Source organism: Mastigoproctus giganteus, chromosome 1, assembly GCF_048544385.1.
Source record: "Mastigoproctus giganteus isolate SK-2022 chromosome 1, ASM4854438v1, whole genome shotgun sequence".
NCBI classification, from domain to species: domain Eukaryota; kingdom Metazoa; phylum Arthropoda; class Arachnida; order Uropygi; family Thelyphonidae; genus Mastigoproctus; species Mastigoproctus giganteus.
The window spans coordinates 170,323,294-170,344,645 of record NC_143575.1 but is presented as its reverse complement, the minus strand read 5'-3'; the positions used below and the strand labels follow the sequence as shown (position 1 = coordinate 170,344,645).

Here is a 21,352-nt window from a genome sequence, read left to right as displayed (position 1 = left end):
GCTGTATGGCTGTTGCATTTGGTGGGAAGTGACAAGGAAATTGTTTTATGAGGGAAGATGGCTGCTGCACCTACTCCACTGTTAGATTTTGACCCCATTGGTATATATTTTTGTAAAATACCAATTATTTTTGCGTGTGGGCAATATGGAGTTGATATTTGCAAGGGAGTGCTTCCTCAGTTTAGGAAATAACTGTCACAGAATGTTTGACCAATTTTTAAATTTCTTTATTACATTGTTAAGTGTTAATGTTATTTTATGTACTATTTACAAAAATTGGAAGCAATCAAGATTTACATTATTAAAAATTCAAAACTATGGAATACCTTAATTCTAGTTCTTTCTTCTAGTTTTGTCATCATTACAATGGTGGCACTTCTTTGTTCCCAGACCATTCTCCAGAAGTCTCCAAATGTTTCTGGTAGAGGACCTTGAGTAGCAATATATGCATTTTGTTTGCGATAACCATCACAGTAATTTGAATTAATGTAATCTGAACCAGGAATACCATCAAGAGGTTGTAATACTACTCTGCTGTGATCATAAGCTATCACATTTGCATATCTATTTTTTGGTTTATTAATTTCCAGGTTAGAATTCTCCCAAGTAAACTGCTGTCCAGGTTCTATAGACTAAAAACGAAAAGAAAAAAAAAAAAAGAAAGAAATAAGATGACACTTACCAGTACCAGCTTCAAAAAAAGAGTCATAGATATAAAGTACATTACATATATATAAACTCATTTTATCATTTCCGATTTCTGCTTTAAGGTGTCTTTTAACTGTACTAGTGAAAAAAGTTAATAAAAAACAGACAATATTTACATTTTTTTGAAGTTGCAAAGTACACACAGCAGCAACAGAGCAAGATGAGGTTATATGCACCTAAGGTAGTTACTTAGAATATATATCTCACTTTCTGTTTCCTAACAAATTAATAAGAACATTTGCCATTAAATTCCTTAACTCTTGCACCCCTTCACCAATAAGATAAAGGCAGATAGCTCAGTTGTGATACCCTTATCCCACCTTTGCATAGCATGCAATTACAACATAATTTGCTACAATTTATTTTTAAACAAATTCTATTAAGAATTTGTTTTAATATTAAAGCAAACAGATAAACCATTGGTACTTATTTACTTGATTTTTCTGCATTATAACATAAGTGATGTTATAACATAGCATATGTACAACTAATTTTACAATATAGCAGCAGAGTTCATAACACGTGTAGAATTTTAAGCGTTGTCCTTGTCATGACAAGAACAACACTTAAAATTCTACATGTTTTATTCTTCCTTGAAAAGCTGTGATATTTGTAAATCTCTAAAGTGGGCATGGGCAACCTTTTTTGTTTGGAAGGCCACACAAGACTAAGTCCATCCTGATTTGGGCCACACTAATAAAAGAATGGCAAATTTACCTAATAGTCATAAATTGTAACATAAAATAATAAAATTGCAACTATTTAATTATAAATAAATCATAAAAATTATGAATTAAGAAATTACATATTTGAAGCAATAATATTTTCCTATATCTAACTGGCATCATCAAATTCAAAAATCTATACAGCCACTCTCTGGCTTACATACTCTACTTACAGAAATTTGACTTCACGTAAGTTTTTTCCGGCTGGTGCAAACTTAAAAAAATAGTGGAAATGCATTTTGCATCTCGTAGGAATAAATGAAAGTATCGCGAAACTATCAATGTGAACCTAATAACACTTTTTTTTTTTTTTAGTAATTCGTTCCAAGACCTTGGAAGTTGAAATTTTCTCTATATAACTAATAACCTATTTATCTCTCTAAAAGGTCATTTTTATAATGGAAATTGCACTATACTTTCATCATTATCACATGTTCCGTTATAAGAATCAATTTTGAATGCCATTGTGATATTTTTCTAAAACACATTTCTGGAAGTCACTAACTTAAAACAATTTGCCCTTTCCTGTTTATTGGGCTTTTCTGTTAAGTGCATCTAATTATAAGCAGATAGTAAACTCGATCTTATAGCATTTGTGATAATACTGATAACAGGAATTCTGTGGGTTTTTATGTTATGGTATTATGGTGAAATGAGTTCCCCTTCACTGAAATCTTCAATCATATAAATGATTCAATATAGATTCAAACATAAATAAATTCCGAATCTTCTCTTCATTCCTATTTACTTATTACAATGGTGAAGGGAAATGGACCAATGGAAAATGCAAGTGGTGGCAGTGCTAGGAAACAAAACAAAATTGATTTGGAAATGAAGATGATTAATTGAGAAGTACGAAGCAGGACAAAATTTGTCATCTATTGCACGGAATTATGTCTCGCTGCTTCAACAGTGAATACTATTTTAAGGACAGTGCTCATATAAAAGAACATGTTAAGGAATCAATGCATTTAAGATGAACAGTGATCACAAAACAGCGTTCAGGTGCTATATCGAAGATGGAAAAGCTATTAATAATATGGATGGCAAATCAGATTCAGAAGGAAGTGCCCCTGAGTCTAATGGCCATTCAAGCAAAATCAAGAATTATTATTTATGAAGATATTAAGGATAAGTACGGCGAACCCCATGCCAAGTTCGTGGAAAGCAACAGGTGATTTAATAGGTTCAAGCATTGTGCTGGTTTCAAAAACATTAAAGTATGCGGGGAAGCCGCCAGTGCCAATTCTGCAGCTGCAGAGAAATTGTGATGTGTTGGAAAAAACCCCTTCTAAATCTCCACAGCCTTTAACTTCCACAGCAGCATGCTTATCATCTGGAGAGTTAATTCTGGTAACGATGCTCGAAAGGTAATGCTTGCTGAAGCTATGCCTGTCTCTCCTCTCTCTCTCTCTCTCTCTCTCTCTTTGTAATTTTACTATTTTGAAATTTTTGTAATTTGGTACACTTTTGTAATTTTTCCTGCACATGAGCAAAAAAAAAAATTGAATAAATAATTCTATTTACATGTTTGTCGAACTTTTTTTTTTTGCTTCAATCAAATTCAGTATGCATAGTTGCGAGTGCTGCATAAGCATTTAGGGAAATTCCGACTTACGTAGATTTCTGCTGAATGAAACCCTTATGTAAGTCGGGGAGTGGCCATATTGTAATTATGATAATCGTATAATTATAGAAACAAAGTTTATCAGAAAAAAAGTAACCAATTACTACAGTTAGTGAGATACTTGCACTTGAGAATCTTTTATCAAACTTTCAAGGTTAGCAGGAATGGAAGTTGTTGCTACCCTCAAGTTGCTTTCTAAATGCATGTTTGTCAATCTTGATCTTGTTTTAGATTTGGTGAATTTCATTTTTGCAAATAGCTGCTGACATTTATAGATATTGCCAAAAATTGAGGCATGTTTTCTAGCAAATTTTATCATTCATAGAAAGCAATCTAATGGAAGAGAGACATAGAATTCCATGGCTATACACTAAAATCAGCTTTACAATTTTGAAAAAGCAATTATATCAAGATTTACTCAACTTCTGTTTTAAGCTATCCTATATTCATAACATTCCCACTGAAGCCTTCCAAGCATGGATAAATTCTGTGTTAGCTAACATATTCCATAACTATAAATCTTCATTGCCTCATTGTCACCCTTCTGCTAGTATTAAATGCCGATTTTCCAAAATTAAACAACAATTAGCAAATCTACATAAACATTTTGTTATCACTGCAGTGGACCTTCTAGTAACTATGCCATTATTTGTAGAGCTTTTATTTCCAGACTTTAAATGCATAACTTAATTTCAGTGCTACTTACAAATATATCACCAATAACAGCAGTATAATCACTAAGAAATTAATAGCTTTCAGCAAGAAGTTACAAATTAATATCAACAACATTAGATTTCTCTATATTTACTTCATATCTAAAAACCCCAAACCCCAGTTCCACAAAAACCCCACTGGTTTCAGTTTCATCACTTCTTGTAACTACAGTTATCATGGCAAAGCCTTAGAACAACTATATGGATATTCTGTCAGACAGCAGAATTATAAATAACAATATACCTGTAATAGATGCACTGAATAATGGCAATTACACACATTCAAACGTTTGACTTTAATAGTCTTTTTACAAGTATAGATCTAACCAACTTAAAAACAGGTGGGTATATGGGATGTGTTAGGGTAACTAAGAATAAGTGCATGTATACCAATGCTAGAAGTATAGTAAATAAATTTGATGAATTTGAAGTGATGGTCAAGACATCAAAGGCGGATATTGTTGGGATAGCAGAGATGTGATGTCAGACAGATATTAGGAATGCAGAATTGGAATTTGGGGAGTACAATGTGTACAGAAAGGATAGACAGGATAGGAAGGGAGGAGGTGTTATGCTGTTAAGAAAAACATAAAATCGAAAGAAATGCATCCAGTTGATATAGATGAATAGTGCACTGTGAAAGCAGAAATAAGAGTAGGAGTGTGTTATAGGCCTTATGACTCGAAAGAGTACAACGAACAATTGTACAGAGAAATAGAGTGGTCTAGTAAATCAGAATGTCTTATAATGGAGGATTTTAACTTCCCAGATATTGACTGGAACTTATAGATTGGTCACTCACACACTAGTAAGACTTTTGTGGATTTATTGGATGATTGTTTTCTGCAGCAGCATGTTCAATAGGCACCCAGAGAGGGTAATACTCTTGATCTGGTTATCAGCAGTGATCATTCATGTATTAAGAATTTGCAGATAAAGGAACCACTAGGTGGCAGTGATCACAGTGTACTGATGTGGGATTTCCTTAAAGATATAATTACCATCAGGGGGAAAGGAAGGGTTTTTCTTCCATAAAGATGACTACAGTGGTCTCAGACAGTTTTTAAATTCTGTACAGTGGGATCAACTGATGATGTTACCAACAGCAAATTCTAAGTGGGAAGCATTCAAGGAATTAATTGTGGAAGCTACTAAAAGTTTCATACCTATTAAGAAATACTGTTCAAGGTTTGGGCCTAAATGATTGTCAAATGAACTAATGAGACTCATGCCAGAGAAGCAAAATGCATGGGATGCATATAAATTATCAGGCGACAAAGAAGCCTATGACAGATATAAGCTAGTCTGTAATCAAGTCACAAAGGAGGTTACGCAGGTGAAGGCAGATTATGAGAAATCTTTGGCAAAGGATGCTAAGAAAAACAGCAAGGATTTCTTTACTTATATAAACTCTAAAAGGAAGGGGATGAATCTGATTGGTCCACTTGATATCAACGGTTCAACTGTTGATGATCCTGCTCAGATAGCAAACAAACAATGAGTATTTTGCATCTACTTTCACACATGAGGAGAGGAGTTATTAAGGTTTGAAAATGCCAGAAGGTTATCAAATTGTAGCAGGGTGCTTAATGATTTTGGAAAAACTGAGAACAGAGTGGAGAATAAATTGTTGAAGTTAAACATAAGAAAGGCACCTGGGGTGGACTGGATCTATCCAGTTATATTAAAGGAGGTGGAAATGGAAGTAAGCAAACCCTTAGCCATAATTATGAGAGCATCCTTGGATCAGGGGAGGTCCCCACGGACTGGATATGTTCAAATGTATCTCCAATTCACAAAGGGAGTTCAAAGGGTGACACGTGGAATTACAGACCAGTTAGTTTAACTTCTGTGCCAGGAAAATTAATGGAGGCACTGGTTAAAGAAGCACTGCAGGATCATCTAGACAAGACTTTGGTTATAGCTCAGACACAGCATGGTTTTGTTAAGGGAAAGTCTTGCTCGACCAATCTGATTGGATACTATGATGTGGTCACAAAGGAACTGGATGCAGGGAATTACTTTGATATCATATATTTGGATCTTAGAAAGGCTTTTGATACTGTTGTGCATGGAAGACTACTGTAAAATTTGGAGCAGAATGGTATTAAGGGTAAGTTGCTACAATGGATAAAAGGATGGTTGAGTGGGAGAAGACAGAGGGTGGTAATAAATGGGTGCTACTCTTAATGTACTAATGTTATTAGTGGAGTCCCACAGGGTTCGGTGTTGTTTTGTATATTTATCAATGATATTGATGAAGGTACATCAGGCTTAGTGTTGAAGTTTGCAGATGATACAAAGGTTGGCAGGGTTGTTAATGACAGTAATGGCAGTGTGCTACTGTAACAGGATCTAGAAAATTTGGCAGGTGGGCTGAGAAGTGGCAACCAAAGTTTAACATTGACAAATGCAAAGGCTTAAGTTCTGCAAATCTGACAAATGCAAAGGCAAATGAGAGGCTTAAGTTCTGCAAATTGCAGCAGCATTGTGGAAGTTGATAGGTTAAATAAATTTAAAGAGGAACTGGACAAACATTTAGAGGGAATTGTGTTGTAATTTTTTTTTTGGCTGATGCTGCATAAGCTCATATACTTGGTTTCTTGCATCACATGGCACTACTACTACATTTTAATTTGAAATCCTGAATATTGGAACAATCTAATCAACTTCTGTATTTCCAATAACTACATATTGGATAGCAATGCTGTATACCTGCAAACCAAAGGTACTCCTATGGGAAGCCCTGCTAGCTGTGTCATAGATAGCCTATATCTATACTGGTCTGAAACCACCCTTCCCTTAGATATAAGTATGTACAGGTATATAGACACCTGTTGGTTATTAACTACCCCACATTTCTATAATGCTTCACTAATATTTATCCTCCAGAACTCACTCTGGAAAGAACTAATAACAATGATCTTTCTGCCAATTACTTAGACTTGGTCATTAAAATCAATAACTCACATACTGCTATTAACATATAACAAAAGAGATGCCTTAACTTTAATGTGGTCAGCTTCACCCATTGGCATTCCAGCATATCAAAAAAACTACATTCAAATATAATACTCTCTCAATGTATCAGGATAGCCACTATATGTAACACAACAGTCTCTTCATAGACAATATCAAAATTCTCTATAATAAACTTCTTGGCGATAATTTCCCTTCAGCCGTCCTTTACCATAATTTTAAGAAAGCACTTAATATCATTAAATATAAAATGCTGATTGACAACCATACTGATATTAACAGTATAATAGCAGCTCGTTATTCTTTTTACATTCAGGCTTGTATATAATGTACAGACAATACCTTCTAGCCTCCTTGGTGTCTCATGGTCTAGAAAACTTGTGCTCACCGGTTGGCTAATTATGGGAGCATTATATTTTGATGGTTATTTTCATTTTTTAGATTATTTGGCATATATTTAAAATTATGTTATAACACTACTGACTTAAACACATGAAGCATACTCCCAGCCTACATCCAGGGTCCTACTACAGGTACAGGTTTCGCAGCCCTGAATTGCCTGAGCACCACTGTATTCCCCTTCTTCTAATTACTTTTTACTGTTCATTTTTTATTTCTTGTGATTAAGTTAACTGAAAGCAATATTCAAGATGCTATTTTTCTGCTATGTCACTTTTTTTTTTTGTCTCCAACAAAGTTTTGAGTCTTTTTTACCCTACTTTGTCAGTTTGATATTTCTCCCCTATACTGGGTTGGTTATGCTTCAGTTGTTTAATTGCCGACCTCCCTAGTACACCGGTAATGTTAACTTTGAACTATTTACACCTTCTCCCTTCCCATGCTTGAGGCTACTTTAACATGTTATAAATATGCTGAGAACTAATTTGCTAACTTCTTTGGTTCACCGATACAGCTTGGCTGAAGTTCGTTCCCCTCAGCCCATTTCACCGGCTCCTGCTTGGCACCACAGTAAGTTGTCTGCCTTTGTCTATTGCACCTCCGTAGCCAGGTGGGAAGGAGCAACAGTGCGTAACACACGCTTCTTGATTAGACCGGGGTTCGAGCCCGTCACCACCAAATACGGAGGATGCGGAAAGGTCAGGGAATGACCATCGCATATTCCCGGAGCAATATGGCCTTAGTTGCTAATGCTCCTAAAAACCAAAACAAACAAACAAACAAACAAGCCTTTGTCTATATCCTTTTGACATTACTTTTGTTTTTAAATTCCTCTTGGGTGGCTTGCTATTTCATTTTATTTCTTTTTATTTAAATCTTATCTTAATTTTTAATTTTATTTTAGATTTGAGCTGGTTTTTATTCCTTTCCTTGTTGGTTTCTGTCGGGTCGGCTATGAAATATACGTAGCAAACTGATGTATATTTCATATGAGAGACAGAGGCCTTGCTATATTTCCATTGGTTTTGGATGCTGACCCTTGATGATGAAATTAAAATCATTGAATCTATAGCATTAAGTACTATATGTATCTTTTTAATCTTATTTTAATTTACTTTTATTTTACAGGTACCTATTTAATTTTTCCATTGTAAATACATCTGATGTGGTCAGCATTCCTCCACTCATATTCTAATCTACTTATCTATATTCTGTTATGGTCATTAGGTATTTCTGCTATTACTCGAAGTGCCCCTTGTCCATTTATTTATTTTATTTATTTATTTTTTTTTTTCACAAGGAGAATCATTTAGTGATGTGTGACTCAGAATTCTTCTTTATCTTTTCTCTCTCTCCTAGACTAAGGGATTCCAGGCAGAGGAATTATTTTTAAAATAACAAATGAAGAATAACACTCTTACATTATTAGTCAATTAAAAGTAGTTTAATATTAGAGTATGTTTGTCAAGTTAAACATCCTTAAACTATTACAATTAATTTGGAGCAATTAAACACCAGGTATAATGTTTATCCAATCTGTTACCCAGATTTCTTAATAAGTTTAGTCTAAGAAAAATTCATATTTCTGGAATTGTTGCAAGAATATTAACTGCTATCAATCTCAAAAATATAAATTCATTGTGGGACATTATTTTATGTTTTAAATATGCATGAAGATCTCCACTTAGCCATTATTCTAGTAATTTCATCACTGGTACATAACGATGTTTTCTTTCCTTTATATGAATAAAAATATGCCAAAAAGACAAAATAGCAGTGAAAATTGTCTTAATTGTGGAGGATTTTAACTTTCCAGATATTGTGCAAAATTTATGAGTTTGTCACTCACTCAGCAGCAGGCAGAGGAATCAGTCATCCAGTTAATCAATAAATTCCTGGATTAACTGGGTGACTGTTTTCTATACCAATATGTTAGCGATCAATAAGTCCCACATTACACTGTGATCATTGCTAAATCACTAGCAGTGATCACGGTATATTGATGGGGAATTTGTTTAAAGATATACTGTCAAGGATAAATAGAAGGGATTCTGTTTCTGCAAACGTGGTTGCAATGTTCTTAGGCAGTTTTTAAATTCTTTTCAGTGGGACCAAATGACAAATATAAATTCTTAATGGGAAATGTTCAGGAAAGTAATTATAAGTGCTACTAGGCCTTCTATAACAATTTCTAGGTGGTAGATAAATCTCATCAACTGGTGCAATACTGTCACTTTACTTACTGGAGGCTAGAAGTGGAGAAACCCATGTTTAGTCTCCAGAGCAAAGCTTCAGCAACACCCACCTGTTAAATCATGCAATACAACTGATATCTTTTGAGATTAAGATGGGCATCATGATGAGATCCAATTCCTTATATTTTGAGGGTACAGCTGTAAAAGTGTTCACTGATAGAGAGCCCACCAGACCTATTGGTAACTCTCTAGGAGGCATCCAGATCTCACCCTCCCTCTGCCTGATAGTGAATGGAGAAAGTCTTAGTAGTGCACGTGCAGGGGGGCATTATCAAGGCCACATTATGTTAAGAGCTTGGTATATCTTTCTGTGTAGCATACTCAAAAACGTCATTACTTAACACATGCTCCCTATACTTTTACTTTATTGACTGAATGCATCATAAATAGGCAAACTAACAGAACAAACTTATCTGCGAAAAGATCTAAAACTCCCATATTTCCTTATTCATTTCTCATATGTGGTCTAAGTTCCAATTTTAAAGGTTGTCCATTTCCACTTATAGTCTGAAAGCCCAACTTTTTCTGACATAATCCCAATAACTGGTTGCCTCAACTACTACTTGTATAATTATTCACTGTATGGTTTCTTTCATTTTAAAGGTGGAAGTTATACACATCTGCTCTGACATTCCCCAACAAAGAATGATCTGATATTCCCTGTCAGTATTAGCATTAATACAAGCACATGATGCAAGAAAGCAAGTTTAGAATTTCTTTCATTTTAAAGGTGGAAGTTATACACATCTGCTCTGACATTCCCCAACAAAGAATAATGTGATATTCCTTATCAGTATTAGCATTAGTACAAGCATGTGATGCAAGAAAGTCAACCAAAGTCAGCATCAACCAAAAAAAAAAAAAAAAAACACTCTTTTCCACTTCATTGATCCATCCATTCCAAATGTTTGTCTAGTTCTGCCTTGAATTTATTTAAACTGTCAACTTCCACAACAACAACAGATGGAAATTTGTTCCAGCAATCAACTACTTGCTGGATAAAGGCAAATTTCTGCATATCTATTCTACAACTTTCTTTCCTCAGTTTGAATCTATGCCCCTCAGGTTTGTAATCTGAGCAAGAGGAAGAATCTCATTAGCATTGAGCCTGCTCAATCCATTCAAGGCCTTATACACCTCAACCAGATTGCCTCACAGATGCCTAGTCTTCAGATGCTGCAATTTGCAGAACCCTTCGTTCCCCTCACCAGCCTTGTTGCCCTTCTCTGTACTCATTCAAGCAACTCTACATCCTTCTTAAAATGAGGCTTCCAGACCTATATGCAGTACTCAAGGTGGTGGCCTGACCATTGCCTTATAGAAGGGGATAATCACCTCCTTATCCCTGCTTGCAAAATTCCTGTATATCATTGACAAGAATCCATGACCTACTCTGGCAGCCTGTCTGTACTGTCAGAAAACTTCATATCTGTCTGCACAATTACCCCCAGGTCTCTTTCATTCTTCACTTTCCTGAGTGTAACACCACCCAGTTGGTACATTTCTCTGGGGTTACTGCCTCCCATATGCAGTACTTTGCATTTGTCAATGTTAAACTTCAGTTGCCACTTCTCAGCCCATCTGGCCCACTTCTTCAGATCCTGTTGCAGTTTGTTGTTTGTTTATAGGCATTACAGTGCAAAGGGCAGCAAGGCCATAATGTGCCCAACTATGGTGATTTTAAATACATAGTTTATGTATAAAAATGTGGTTCCATGCAGTGGTTCCTTTATCTGTAAATTCTTAATGCATGAATAATCACTGCTGATAATCATATCAAGAGCATTTCTCCCACTTGTTGCCTCTCAGTAGTTTGGAATCTCATTTCGATTTTCTCTAGCTCAAAGTTTCTCTACCCCATTCTGAAAAATTCATCAGTTACCTCTATCATTCTCCCAATTCCACTAATTGTTTGAACTCTGACTTCCTTTCTCTGAAATTTGACTTTCTTCAGTCCAACTTTCCTAACAATGAGATAATTTTCCTTGTCAAATAACATTCACAACTCTATCTAGCTTCAGTTTTTTAGTCACAGATCTAGATGGTCCAGATTATGAGGCAGTTGCAATTATGAATGAACTTGCACAGATTCATTTACCTAGCCCAACACCAGACAATCGTAACCACAGACCAACATTCTAGATCTTTTTCTCACAAAAAACCCTTCAAAGTACATGGCCAAGGAGAGTGGTTGTCAAGTCACCACTGATCACAACTTGGTGATAGATCTCTTCTCCAATAGAATTTTCCTCTTGTGGCTATTCTCAGCCTCATTGTCTGGTATTACAAGAATGCAAAATGGGATCATTTGCAAGATTCTATTATTACCAACCCACTCATGAAAGGGTAATGCTTCATGAAAACAAGTAATTATTCTGAAGTCAACTATGGGGAGTCAGTTTCTTGCAGATACAGGGCTTCTGATCTGAACCCATCCGCAGTTACACATGCCTCCTTGTTGGTATGTGGTATACACCATCAACAGCAGTTTCAGCTGAAAAAAAAATGGTATTAATTCTAAATAAAATAACAAGTCATTTAGGTTATTAAATAACTTGTTTATATACTTAGTGGTCAATTTATTAGAAATATTGCCACAAGAAAGAAATCACATGGATTGCTCATTCAAGTGGTGAATTATTGTATATGTATATTCAGGCTGACAGAAACAACATCAGCATTATTAACACTATATTTGCACTGACAAAAGCAGGTAAGCATCATGTGACCTAGCTATTTCATATTGAGTGTGAATATGGATAATACAACAAGGGGATATGGTAAGATATTCATGCTGAACAGCATCAAATGTATATCATCAATGGTTCATAACTAAAAAAGATAGCAATTACTGCTATATAGGCTAACTGAAAATGAGCAGCTAGTGCTAAATAATTAGCTGAAAATGAGTGGTTGATGCTGAAACAATAGCTATCCTATGCATGATATGCTGGACATTAAACAACTGGACTACAGCAGGAATACTCCCATTACAATGATATACATAAAACAAGAAAGCCATGAATTCATTTGTGGTTTGTAGAGATTGGAATGATAAGGGTGATATTTTGTTGGGAGTGTTGATAACAAGAAGAGTAACATTATTTTGATGGAAGAAGTCATTTTCAGGTATGCAGAGCCACCATAATGGGATGTACTTGAAAATGAATGACAGATACCCCCTTTCTTATTTCCCAAGTTAGCACAGTTGTCAGATGAACTAAAATATATGAAATCACTTTAATTCACTATCTGCCCAAGAATTAACAGCCTATTAAGTCTGCATGAATGAATTAGCTGGATGTAAAGTAAAGTTACTAACACCTTCCGGAATCATGTCAAGGTGAATTTATTGTTGTTGTTGATAGTGGTTGATGGTTTCATGGTGGAGCATCAGCATCTCTGATCATAATACACTGACCATAATTCACAGACACAATACACTGTGGCAGTGCATTATGTCTGTTAAAGTAAGCATTTATAGGCCAACATGCATGGCGCACAGGCATAAAAAAAAAATCTGGCATGGAAGAAGAAATCTTTTCTCTCTGCAATGAGAGAACCGCAGCAGGATTATTGAAGAGGCCTTTAAGAATTCTTACAGAATACTGTCATGAAGGATTAAGGAGAATTACTATTGTTCTGGAGGCAAATGCAGCTCCTACATCAGACCTAAGAATGCTAGCTTCTATATAACACCTAAGAATACTTAATGCAGTCATTAATGTATAATGACTACATTAAGAAGAAATAACTATGAAATAATTACTCTAAGTTTATTAAATGCATTTAATTTTATTGAATAAATGGTAATACTTTAAAGAAATTGGCATAATTTAAAATAAATAATAGAATTTGATTTCACCTCGTATTCCTGTGAAAATTTCAGGTTGTCATTTGCTTTTAATCTTTCAATATGATTGTTAAGTTCAGTAACAGGAATGGGTGGATGGCTCATCATCGCAGGAGTCTGATAATTAAGTCTTCTCATTTCCACTGGATCTGTTGGATGCGAGGCTAAGTCTCGATCAGCAGCATTCATCAAAAGTTTCATTGTAGTTTCTCCAGCAGGAGCTTTGGCCATTTGACGACGTCTGTGAAGGTCAGGGAAACGCCTGTAAAGGTCATCTGCTCTCTAACTTATAAAATTATGCAGCTATAAGATCTTTGTAAATTAATAACTCAAAATTATCACTTCACTTACAAGGGAGTCAGCTACTAAAGGAGTCTGATTTTATTAAATCGCTCTGCTATTATTAGGAGAGAAATTTAATAAAATTGTAGATGATGTGTGTGTGTGCATTATAGTATGAATACGATGTGTATTGTAGATAATTAAACTGAACTTTGTTTTTATCTCATTAATTAATGATGCATTTTATAAAATACATTTGAAATATAATATGCTAGGCAAGTAACTGCATAATTTCATAAGTCCTTGTCTGCATAAACTGACTAGCATAAAAGAGAGAATTTAAAGAGTGAGAGGAAACAAAAAAAAAATATAGTTTATTAATAAAACGAAAGTGACTTTTTTTTTATCACTTGCTATTTCAAAATAACAAGTGATAAAAAAAGTCAATAAAAACGTAAAAGAAAATATGTAGACATTTTTAAAGGTCCCCTTCCATACCTCAGTTTACTCAAGCCTCACATGTAATTAAATCTGTTGTGGTGGGGTATAGAATCACAGGGCCAGTGGGATAAAATTTGAATATCTGGAGCCATAATATACTTCAGTAACTTTGTTTCCCTTGTCTCTTGCATACTCACTGGACTGAGTGGCTTTCACTGCTATTCTGAGTTATTATTATTATTAGCCATATGGTGAAAGGAAGCCTGAGGCTTATGCTACACCAGCCAAAAAAAAATTGAGTTACTCTGAGAGAGAGAGAGAGAGAGAGACAGAAGTAGAAGGGAATCACCAAGAAAGAGAAGAATGATGATATCCCGCTCAGGACTCCGGGTGTGCCAAGCCCATACTCACCAGATGTGAGCCCCTGGGCTGGGCTTGTGTTGCTTTCACTGCCTGCCAATCAACTCTTAGTTGACAATCAATCAGTTTTTCATGTAATTTTTATTATCAGGTATTCTTATTTGATAAATTTCATTGAATTTTTTCTTTTTTTTCCCTTGCCTCAATACATCTCCCATTTAGTTAGCAAATGATGCAAGGAAGCAAGCTTAACACAGCATCAGCCAAAAAAAAAAAAAAAAACCACCTCATATCGCCTCCCTGTCTATGCATTTTAACAATTTGTTTAGTTCCGTCTTGAATTTATTCAAATTACACATCTCTAGAACACCAGAAGGAAGTTTGTTCCAACAATCAACTACCCATGCCTGAAGAAAAATTTCCACACATTTATCCTACAGCCATCCTTCACCAATTTGAATTTATTGTATAATCTAATATGTGCAATCATATATGTAATCTAAGCAAGAGGAAGAATTCCATTGGCAATGAGCTTATTCAATCCATTCAATGCCTTACACACCTCGGATCTCCCTGCCTAGTCTCCATATGTAGTAATTTGCAGAACGGAAACTGAAGTCTTTCCTAGTAAGAGCACTCTTTAGTTTAGCTCACTAATTATGCTGCTCTTATTTGTATTGATTCCAATGGATTCACATCCTTCCTCATGTGCGGCTTCCAGACCTGTAAGCAGTACTCAAGATGTAGCCTAATCGGTTAATCATCTCCTTATTGCTGTTGAAAAATTCTTGTGTATCACTGACTAAACCTTATGAGCTGTCATACAGCTTATCTGCATTTATCAGAGAACTTCTTATCTGACTGCACAAGTCTTTATCATTCTCCACTACCTTGCATTTGTCAGAGTTACACTTCAATTCTTGTTGCAGTAATATGATCTGATTACTGTCACTAACCATTTGGCCAACTTTCATATCATCTGCAAACTTTGTATATTTATCAATGATATTGATGAAGGTATATCAGGCTTAATGTCAAAGTTTGCAGATAATACATAGGTTGGCAGGGTTGTTAATGACAGTAATGGCAGTGTGCTACTGCAACAGGATCTAGATAATTTGGGCAGATGGGCTAAGAAGTGGCAACTGAAGTTTAACATTGACAAATGCAAAGTACTGCATATGGGTAGAAGTAACCCCAGAGAAACATACCAACTGTGTGGTACTACACTTAAGGTGGTAGAAAATGAAGAAGACCTGGGAGTAATTGTGCAGTCAGATATGAAGTTTTCTGAGCAATGCAGACAGGCTGCCAGGGCAGGTCATGGGGTTTTGTCAATGATATATAGGAATTTTTCTAGCAGGGAGAAGGAGGTGATTGTCCCTCTGTATAAGGCAATGGTCAGGCCCCGCCTTGAGTACTGTGAACAGGTCTGGAGGCCTCATTTTAGGAAGGATGTAGATTTACTTGAGCGTGTACAGAGAAGGGCAACAAGATTGGTGAGGGGAATGAAGAGATCCTCTTACCAAGAGAGGCTTAAGTTCTGCAAATTGCAGTGGCTGAAAACTAGGCACCTGCGCGGTGATCTGATTGAGGTGTATAAGGCCTTGAATGGGTTGAGCACGTTGAATTCTGATGGGATCCTTCCACTTGTTCAGATTACGAACCTAAGAGGGCATAAATTCAAATTAAGAAAGGACAGATGTAGAATAGATGTGCGGAAATTTGCCTTTAGCCAGCGGGTGGTTAATTGCTGGAACAAACTTCCATCTGTCATTGTGGAAGTTGATTGGTTGAATAAATTTAAGGAGGAACTGGACAGGCATTTGGAGGGAATGGTGAGATTTTTTTTTTTTTTTTTTTTTTTTGACTGATGCTGCATAAGCTCATACACTTGCTTTCTTGCATCACATGCCACTACTACTACTACTACTAATACTTAGACATTAAGCCTGATATGCCTTCATCAATATCATTAATAAATATTAGAAGCAAAGGGCTCAGCACTGAACCTTGAGGGGGGGGTCTCCACTAATAACATTAGTCCAAGAAGAGCAGTGCTGGATAATAATCAGTCTCTTCTCCCTTTATCCATAGCAATAGCTTTCCCTTTATAAGGTTGTTGCTATCCCTTTATCCCTATGGATAAAGTGATAGCAACAACCATCCCTTTATCCATAGCAATAGCTTTCCCTTAATTCCACACTGCTCCAATCTGTATAGCAGTCTTTTATTTACAACAGTATCAAAAGCTTTTCTGAAATCTAAGTACAGCATATCATCTCAAAATTATTTTTTGCATCCAGTTCTTTTATTACTGCATCATAGTGTCCCATCAGATTGGTCAAACAAGAATGTCTCTTAACAAATCTACACTGTGACTGCAATATAACTGTATTCCTGTCTAGATTGTCCTACATTATTTATTTAAAAAGTGATACCATTACTTTCCTTGGAACAAAAGTCACACTAAACAGTCTTCAATTACTCATTTCACCCTTTGATCCTCTCTGTGAATCAGAAACACATTCGCACTTGTCCAATCCATAAAGATCTCACATGAATCCAAGGATACTCTCGTAATAAGCTAAAGGTTTCCTGATCTCTTTTTCTGCCTCCCTTAATATAATTTGATAGATCCCACCTACCACAAAAAAATTATTGAGGCTAAAGGTAAAAAAGGCTCACAAGTACCTTTTTTATATTTAGTTTCATTAATTTCTCTTCCACTTGCCACTCAATTATCAAAAAATTATTTAACTCCATTTTAGAATTTGATATTTCTGGCATCCCATCACTAAAATATTCTTTGTGTGTGAATGCAGATGCAAAAATGCCTATTCAATTTGTTCAGCAACTGAGCAGGATTAATAATTAAATCATTCGTTTCTACTGGACCATTCTGATCCATCCCTTTCCTTCTACTGTTTATAAAAGTAAAGAAGTCTTTGCTACTTTTCTTGGCATTCTTTGCCAGGGACTTCTCTTATGCTACCTTAGCTTACCTAACCTCCTTGGCCTACAGTATTACTTGATAATTTAAATGCACCCCATGCATTTTTCTCCTCTGCCACAAGTCTCATCAATTCATCTAACATCCATTTAGGAACAGCATTTCTTAGTTTGTATAAAAAGACTTGTAGCTTCTATGATTACATCCCTGAATGCTTACCATTTAGAATGTTCTGTTGGTAACTTCATCAGTTGGCTCAATTCTAGTCACTTTTACAAAAGCAAAAGCCTTTCTCTTTGCCCTCAACAGCAGTTACATCGTTAATAAACCCACACCAATATTGTCATCACTGCCAAATAGTGGGTCTTTTATTTGCTGATTCTTAATGCAAAAGGTTACTGCTAATAAATCAAGAGTATACTAATTTCCATTGTTGTTTTTCTAACATGTTGATGTAGAAAACAATCATCCAATAAATCCACAAATATCTCTTATTGTGCATATTATCAACTCCTAAGGTCCAATTGATATCTAGAAAGTTAAAGTCCCCCATTATAAGAAATTCTTATTCATCACAGTCAGGCCTATAACACACTCATACTTTCCCAATTCTTTGTCACACCAAAATAACTCAAAATTGCACATGTGCCACCCATGTCAGCTGGATACTGCTTTAGATATTAAGTGCTTCTTAACTAAGAGCAAAAACTCCTTCCACCATCCTGCTTGTTCTATGATGACCCCTAGCAGGCTTCGAAATCATTGAAACTTTGCTTTCCAGTTTGTTGCATGTTCCAAGAGAGAAGTGCAAGAATCAATTACACTTCTGCCTGTTGTTAATCTATTAGTCAGTTGTATTCCCCACACCGTAGCTATCAGTTTATCTAACCCATCTAACACTGCCTCGAATGCCTCAACAAATATTCTTGTACCCCTTCTATTTAAGTGTGTCGCATCCCTATGAAAACAGTCTCTCCTGTTAACAGGCCTAGACTCCCACTGTGATAAATCCCCTCCCCCATAAGCTTTGCTTACAGTGGGCAAACTGATCAAAAAGGCTCTCATCATGTAGTGCCTGGGACAGAACACAACTTTTTCTCAATATTGCTTTGTAGTTGTTAATTAAATCCTCATATCTCCTACTCATAATATCATTAGTACCAATGTTTACAACAATATCACTGTTTAGGGTGTTTTGAATCACTTTATGAGGTTTTTTTTTTCAGTTTTATTATTATTTTTTCTTGGGAGAAAGTGAGTCTTGGATTAACCAGCAACTATTTAGGTTACATTTTTCTCAGGAAGATGTTGGCAGTGCAGCAGGAACACATGTTAAAATCTGCACACAAAAGTATTAAATAATATCCTCGATGTGCTGTAGTTGAAAATACTGGCAGAGAAGAATACTGTTCTGCAAATACATGCTAGAAAAATGGTAAAAGTGCTGTAAAAGACCCTGGAGAGACTGTGCAATGCTCATGGGGGGGTAGAACATTTCTCAGCGTGGCCTGTGCTTGTTAACAGGAGAGAGTGTTTCTACAAGGATGGGATATACTTAAACAGAAAGGCTGCAAGAATATTTGATGATGCTATCGAGGCAGTAGGTAGGTCAGAAAACTGCTTGTGTCCGGGGGATTCACAGATTAACAGTAGCCACAGACAGAGGTGAAAGTTACTGAGGTACTGGGGATTTCAAGGGTTGCTGGGAGTCATCATGGAACAAGTAAATACATGGGTTGTGTTAGGGTAACTAAGAGTAAGAATAGATGCATGGATACTTGCATCTACACCAACACTAGGAGTATAGAAAATAAATTTGATAAATTTGAGGTGCTGGTAAAAACATAAAAGGCTAATGTTGTTGGGATATCAGAGACATTTTCACACAGAGATAAGGAATGCAGAATTGTAATTTGGGGAGTACAATGCATACAGAAAGGATAGAAGGGGAGGAGAGGAGGTGTGTGATGCTGTTAGTTAAGAAACACACAAAATCTAAGGAAGTGCATCCAGTTGACATGGATGGACAGTGTAGTGTTGAGTCAGTTTGGTGTGACAGAAGTACTGGGAAAATCGAAGTTGAAAGTATGAGTGTGTTAGCATTAGCATTAGTAGAGGCATATGATGCAAGAAAGCAAGCTTATGCAGCATCAGCCAAAAAAAAAAAAAAAAAAAAAAAAACCTGCTCCCATTTCACCCCTCCGTTCGTTCCAATTTACCTGTCCAGCTGAGCCTTAAATTTATTTAGGCCTCCGTTCGTTCCAATTTACCTGTCCAGCTGAGCCTTAAATTTATTTAGGCTATCAACTTCCACAACAAGTGATGGAAGTCTGTTCCACTAACCAACTACCCGCTGGCTAAAGGCAAATTTTCACACATCTATCCTACATCTGTCTTTCCTCAATTTGAATTTATGCCCTCTCAGGTGATTATTCTGAGCAAGAAGCAGAATCCCATCAGCATTGAGCATGCTCAAACCATTCAAGGCTTTATACACCTCTATCAGATCACCTCACCGGTGCCTAGTCTCCAGACACTGTGATTTGCAAAACTTAAGCCTTTCTTCGTAAGAGCACCCCTTTGTTCCATTGTTGCCCTTCTCTGTACTCATTCCAGCAGCTCTACATCCTTCTTGAAATGAGGCCTCCAGACCTGTATACAGTACTCAAGGTGTGGCCTGACCATTGCCTTATACAAGGGAATAATCACCTCCTTATCCCTGCTAGAAAAATTCCTGTATATCAATGACAAGACACCATGAGCTACTCTTGCAGTCCATCTGCACTGCTCAGAAAACTTCATATCTGCCTGCACAATTACCCCCAGGTCCTTTTCATTCTCTACCATTGTCAGTGTAGTACCACAGAGTTGGTACGCTGCTCTGGGGTTGCTGTTTCCCATATGTAGTACTTTACATTTGTCAATGTTAAACTTCATTTGCCACCTCTTAGCCCATCTGCTCAACCTTTCCATATCCTGTTGCAGCAGCATTCTCTGCCTTCTCCCCCTCAACCAACCCCCCTTTATCCATAGCAGCAATTTGCCTCCAATGCCACACTGCTCCAATTTGTGCAGCTGTCTTCCATGTGCAACAGTATCAAAAGCCTTTCTAAGATCCAAGTATATAATATCAAAGTTATTCCCTGCATTCAGCTCTTTTGTGACTGCATCATAGTATCCAATCAAATTGGTCAGGCAAGACTTCCCCTTAACAAAACCATGCTGTGTCTGAGCCATAACTGAAGTCTTGTCTAAGATCCAAGTATATAATATCAAAGTTATTCCCTGCATTCAGTTCTTTTGTGACTGCATCATAGTATCCAATCAAATTGGTCAGGCAAGACTTCCCCTTAACAAAACCATGCTGTGTCCGAGCTATAACTGAAGTCTTGTCTAGATGATCCTGCAGTGCTTCTTTAACCAGTGCCTCCATTAATTTTCCTGGAATACAAGTTAAACTTACACGTCTATAATTACTTGTGTCAGCCTTTGATCCTCCTTTGTGAATTGGGGTCACATTTGCACATCTCCAGTCTATGGGTACCTCCCCTGAGTCCAAGGAAGCTCTCATAATTATGGCTAAGGGTTTTCTTACTTCCTTTGCTGCCTCCTTTAATATAACTGGATAGATTCCATCCACCCCAGGTGCCTTTCTTGTGTTTATCTTCATCAATTTCTCCTCCACTTTACTCTCAGTTATTACAAGATTATCTAGCTTACTGCCAGAGTTGAATACACCTCTGGCATTCCCCTCGCTGAATAACTCCTCATGTATGAATGTCGATGCAAAATATTCATTTAGTTTGTTAGCTACCTGAGCAGCATCAACAGTTGAACCATCGATATCAAGTGAACCAATCTGATTCATCCTCTTCCTTCTAGAGTTTACATAAGTAAAGAACTCTTTGCTGTTTTTCTTTGCATCCTTTGCCAAAGATTTCTCGTAATCTGCCTTCACCTGCCTAACCTTCTTTGTAACTTGGTTACAGATCAACTTATATCTATGTGTGTTATAGGCCTAATAACTGTTGATCTGATTATCAGCATTGATTCTTCA

At 36.3% G+C, this 21,352-nt stretch overlaps 1 protein-coding gene across 12 annotated transcripts in view; it reads right to left on the bottom strand.

The window, feature by feature from the left end:
- Positions 1-21,352, bottom strand: part of LOC150091249 (tyrosine-protein phosphatase Lar-like) — a 1,641,114-nt gene that overhangs the window by 195,485 nt on the left and 1,424,277 nt on the right. For 8 of the 12 annotated variants that reach the window (XM_090374921.1, XM_090374991.1, XM_090374956.1 and 5 more), the window contains 2 exons: positions 13,272-13,521; positions 327-632 (listed from right to left, as the gene is read on the bottom strand). In XM_090374921.1, coding sequence (XP_090231047.1) covers positions 327-632; positions 13,272-13,521 — 556 coding nt within the window. The remainder of the gene's footprint in view (positions 1-326; positions 633-13,271; positions 13,522-21,352) is intronic. The other 4 variants (XM_090374965.1, XM_090375000.1, XM_090374982.1 and 1 more) reach the window with 1 other exon arrangement.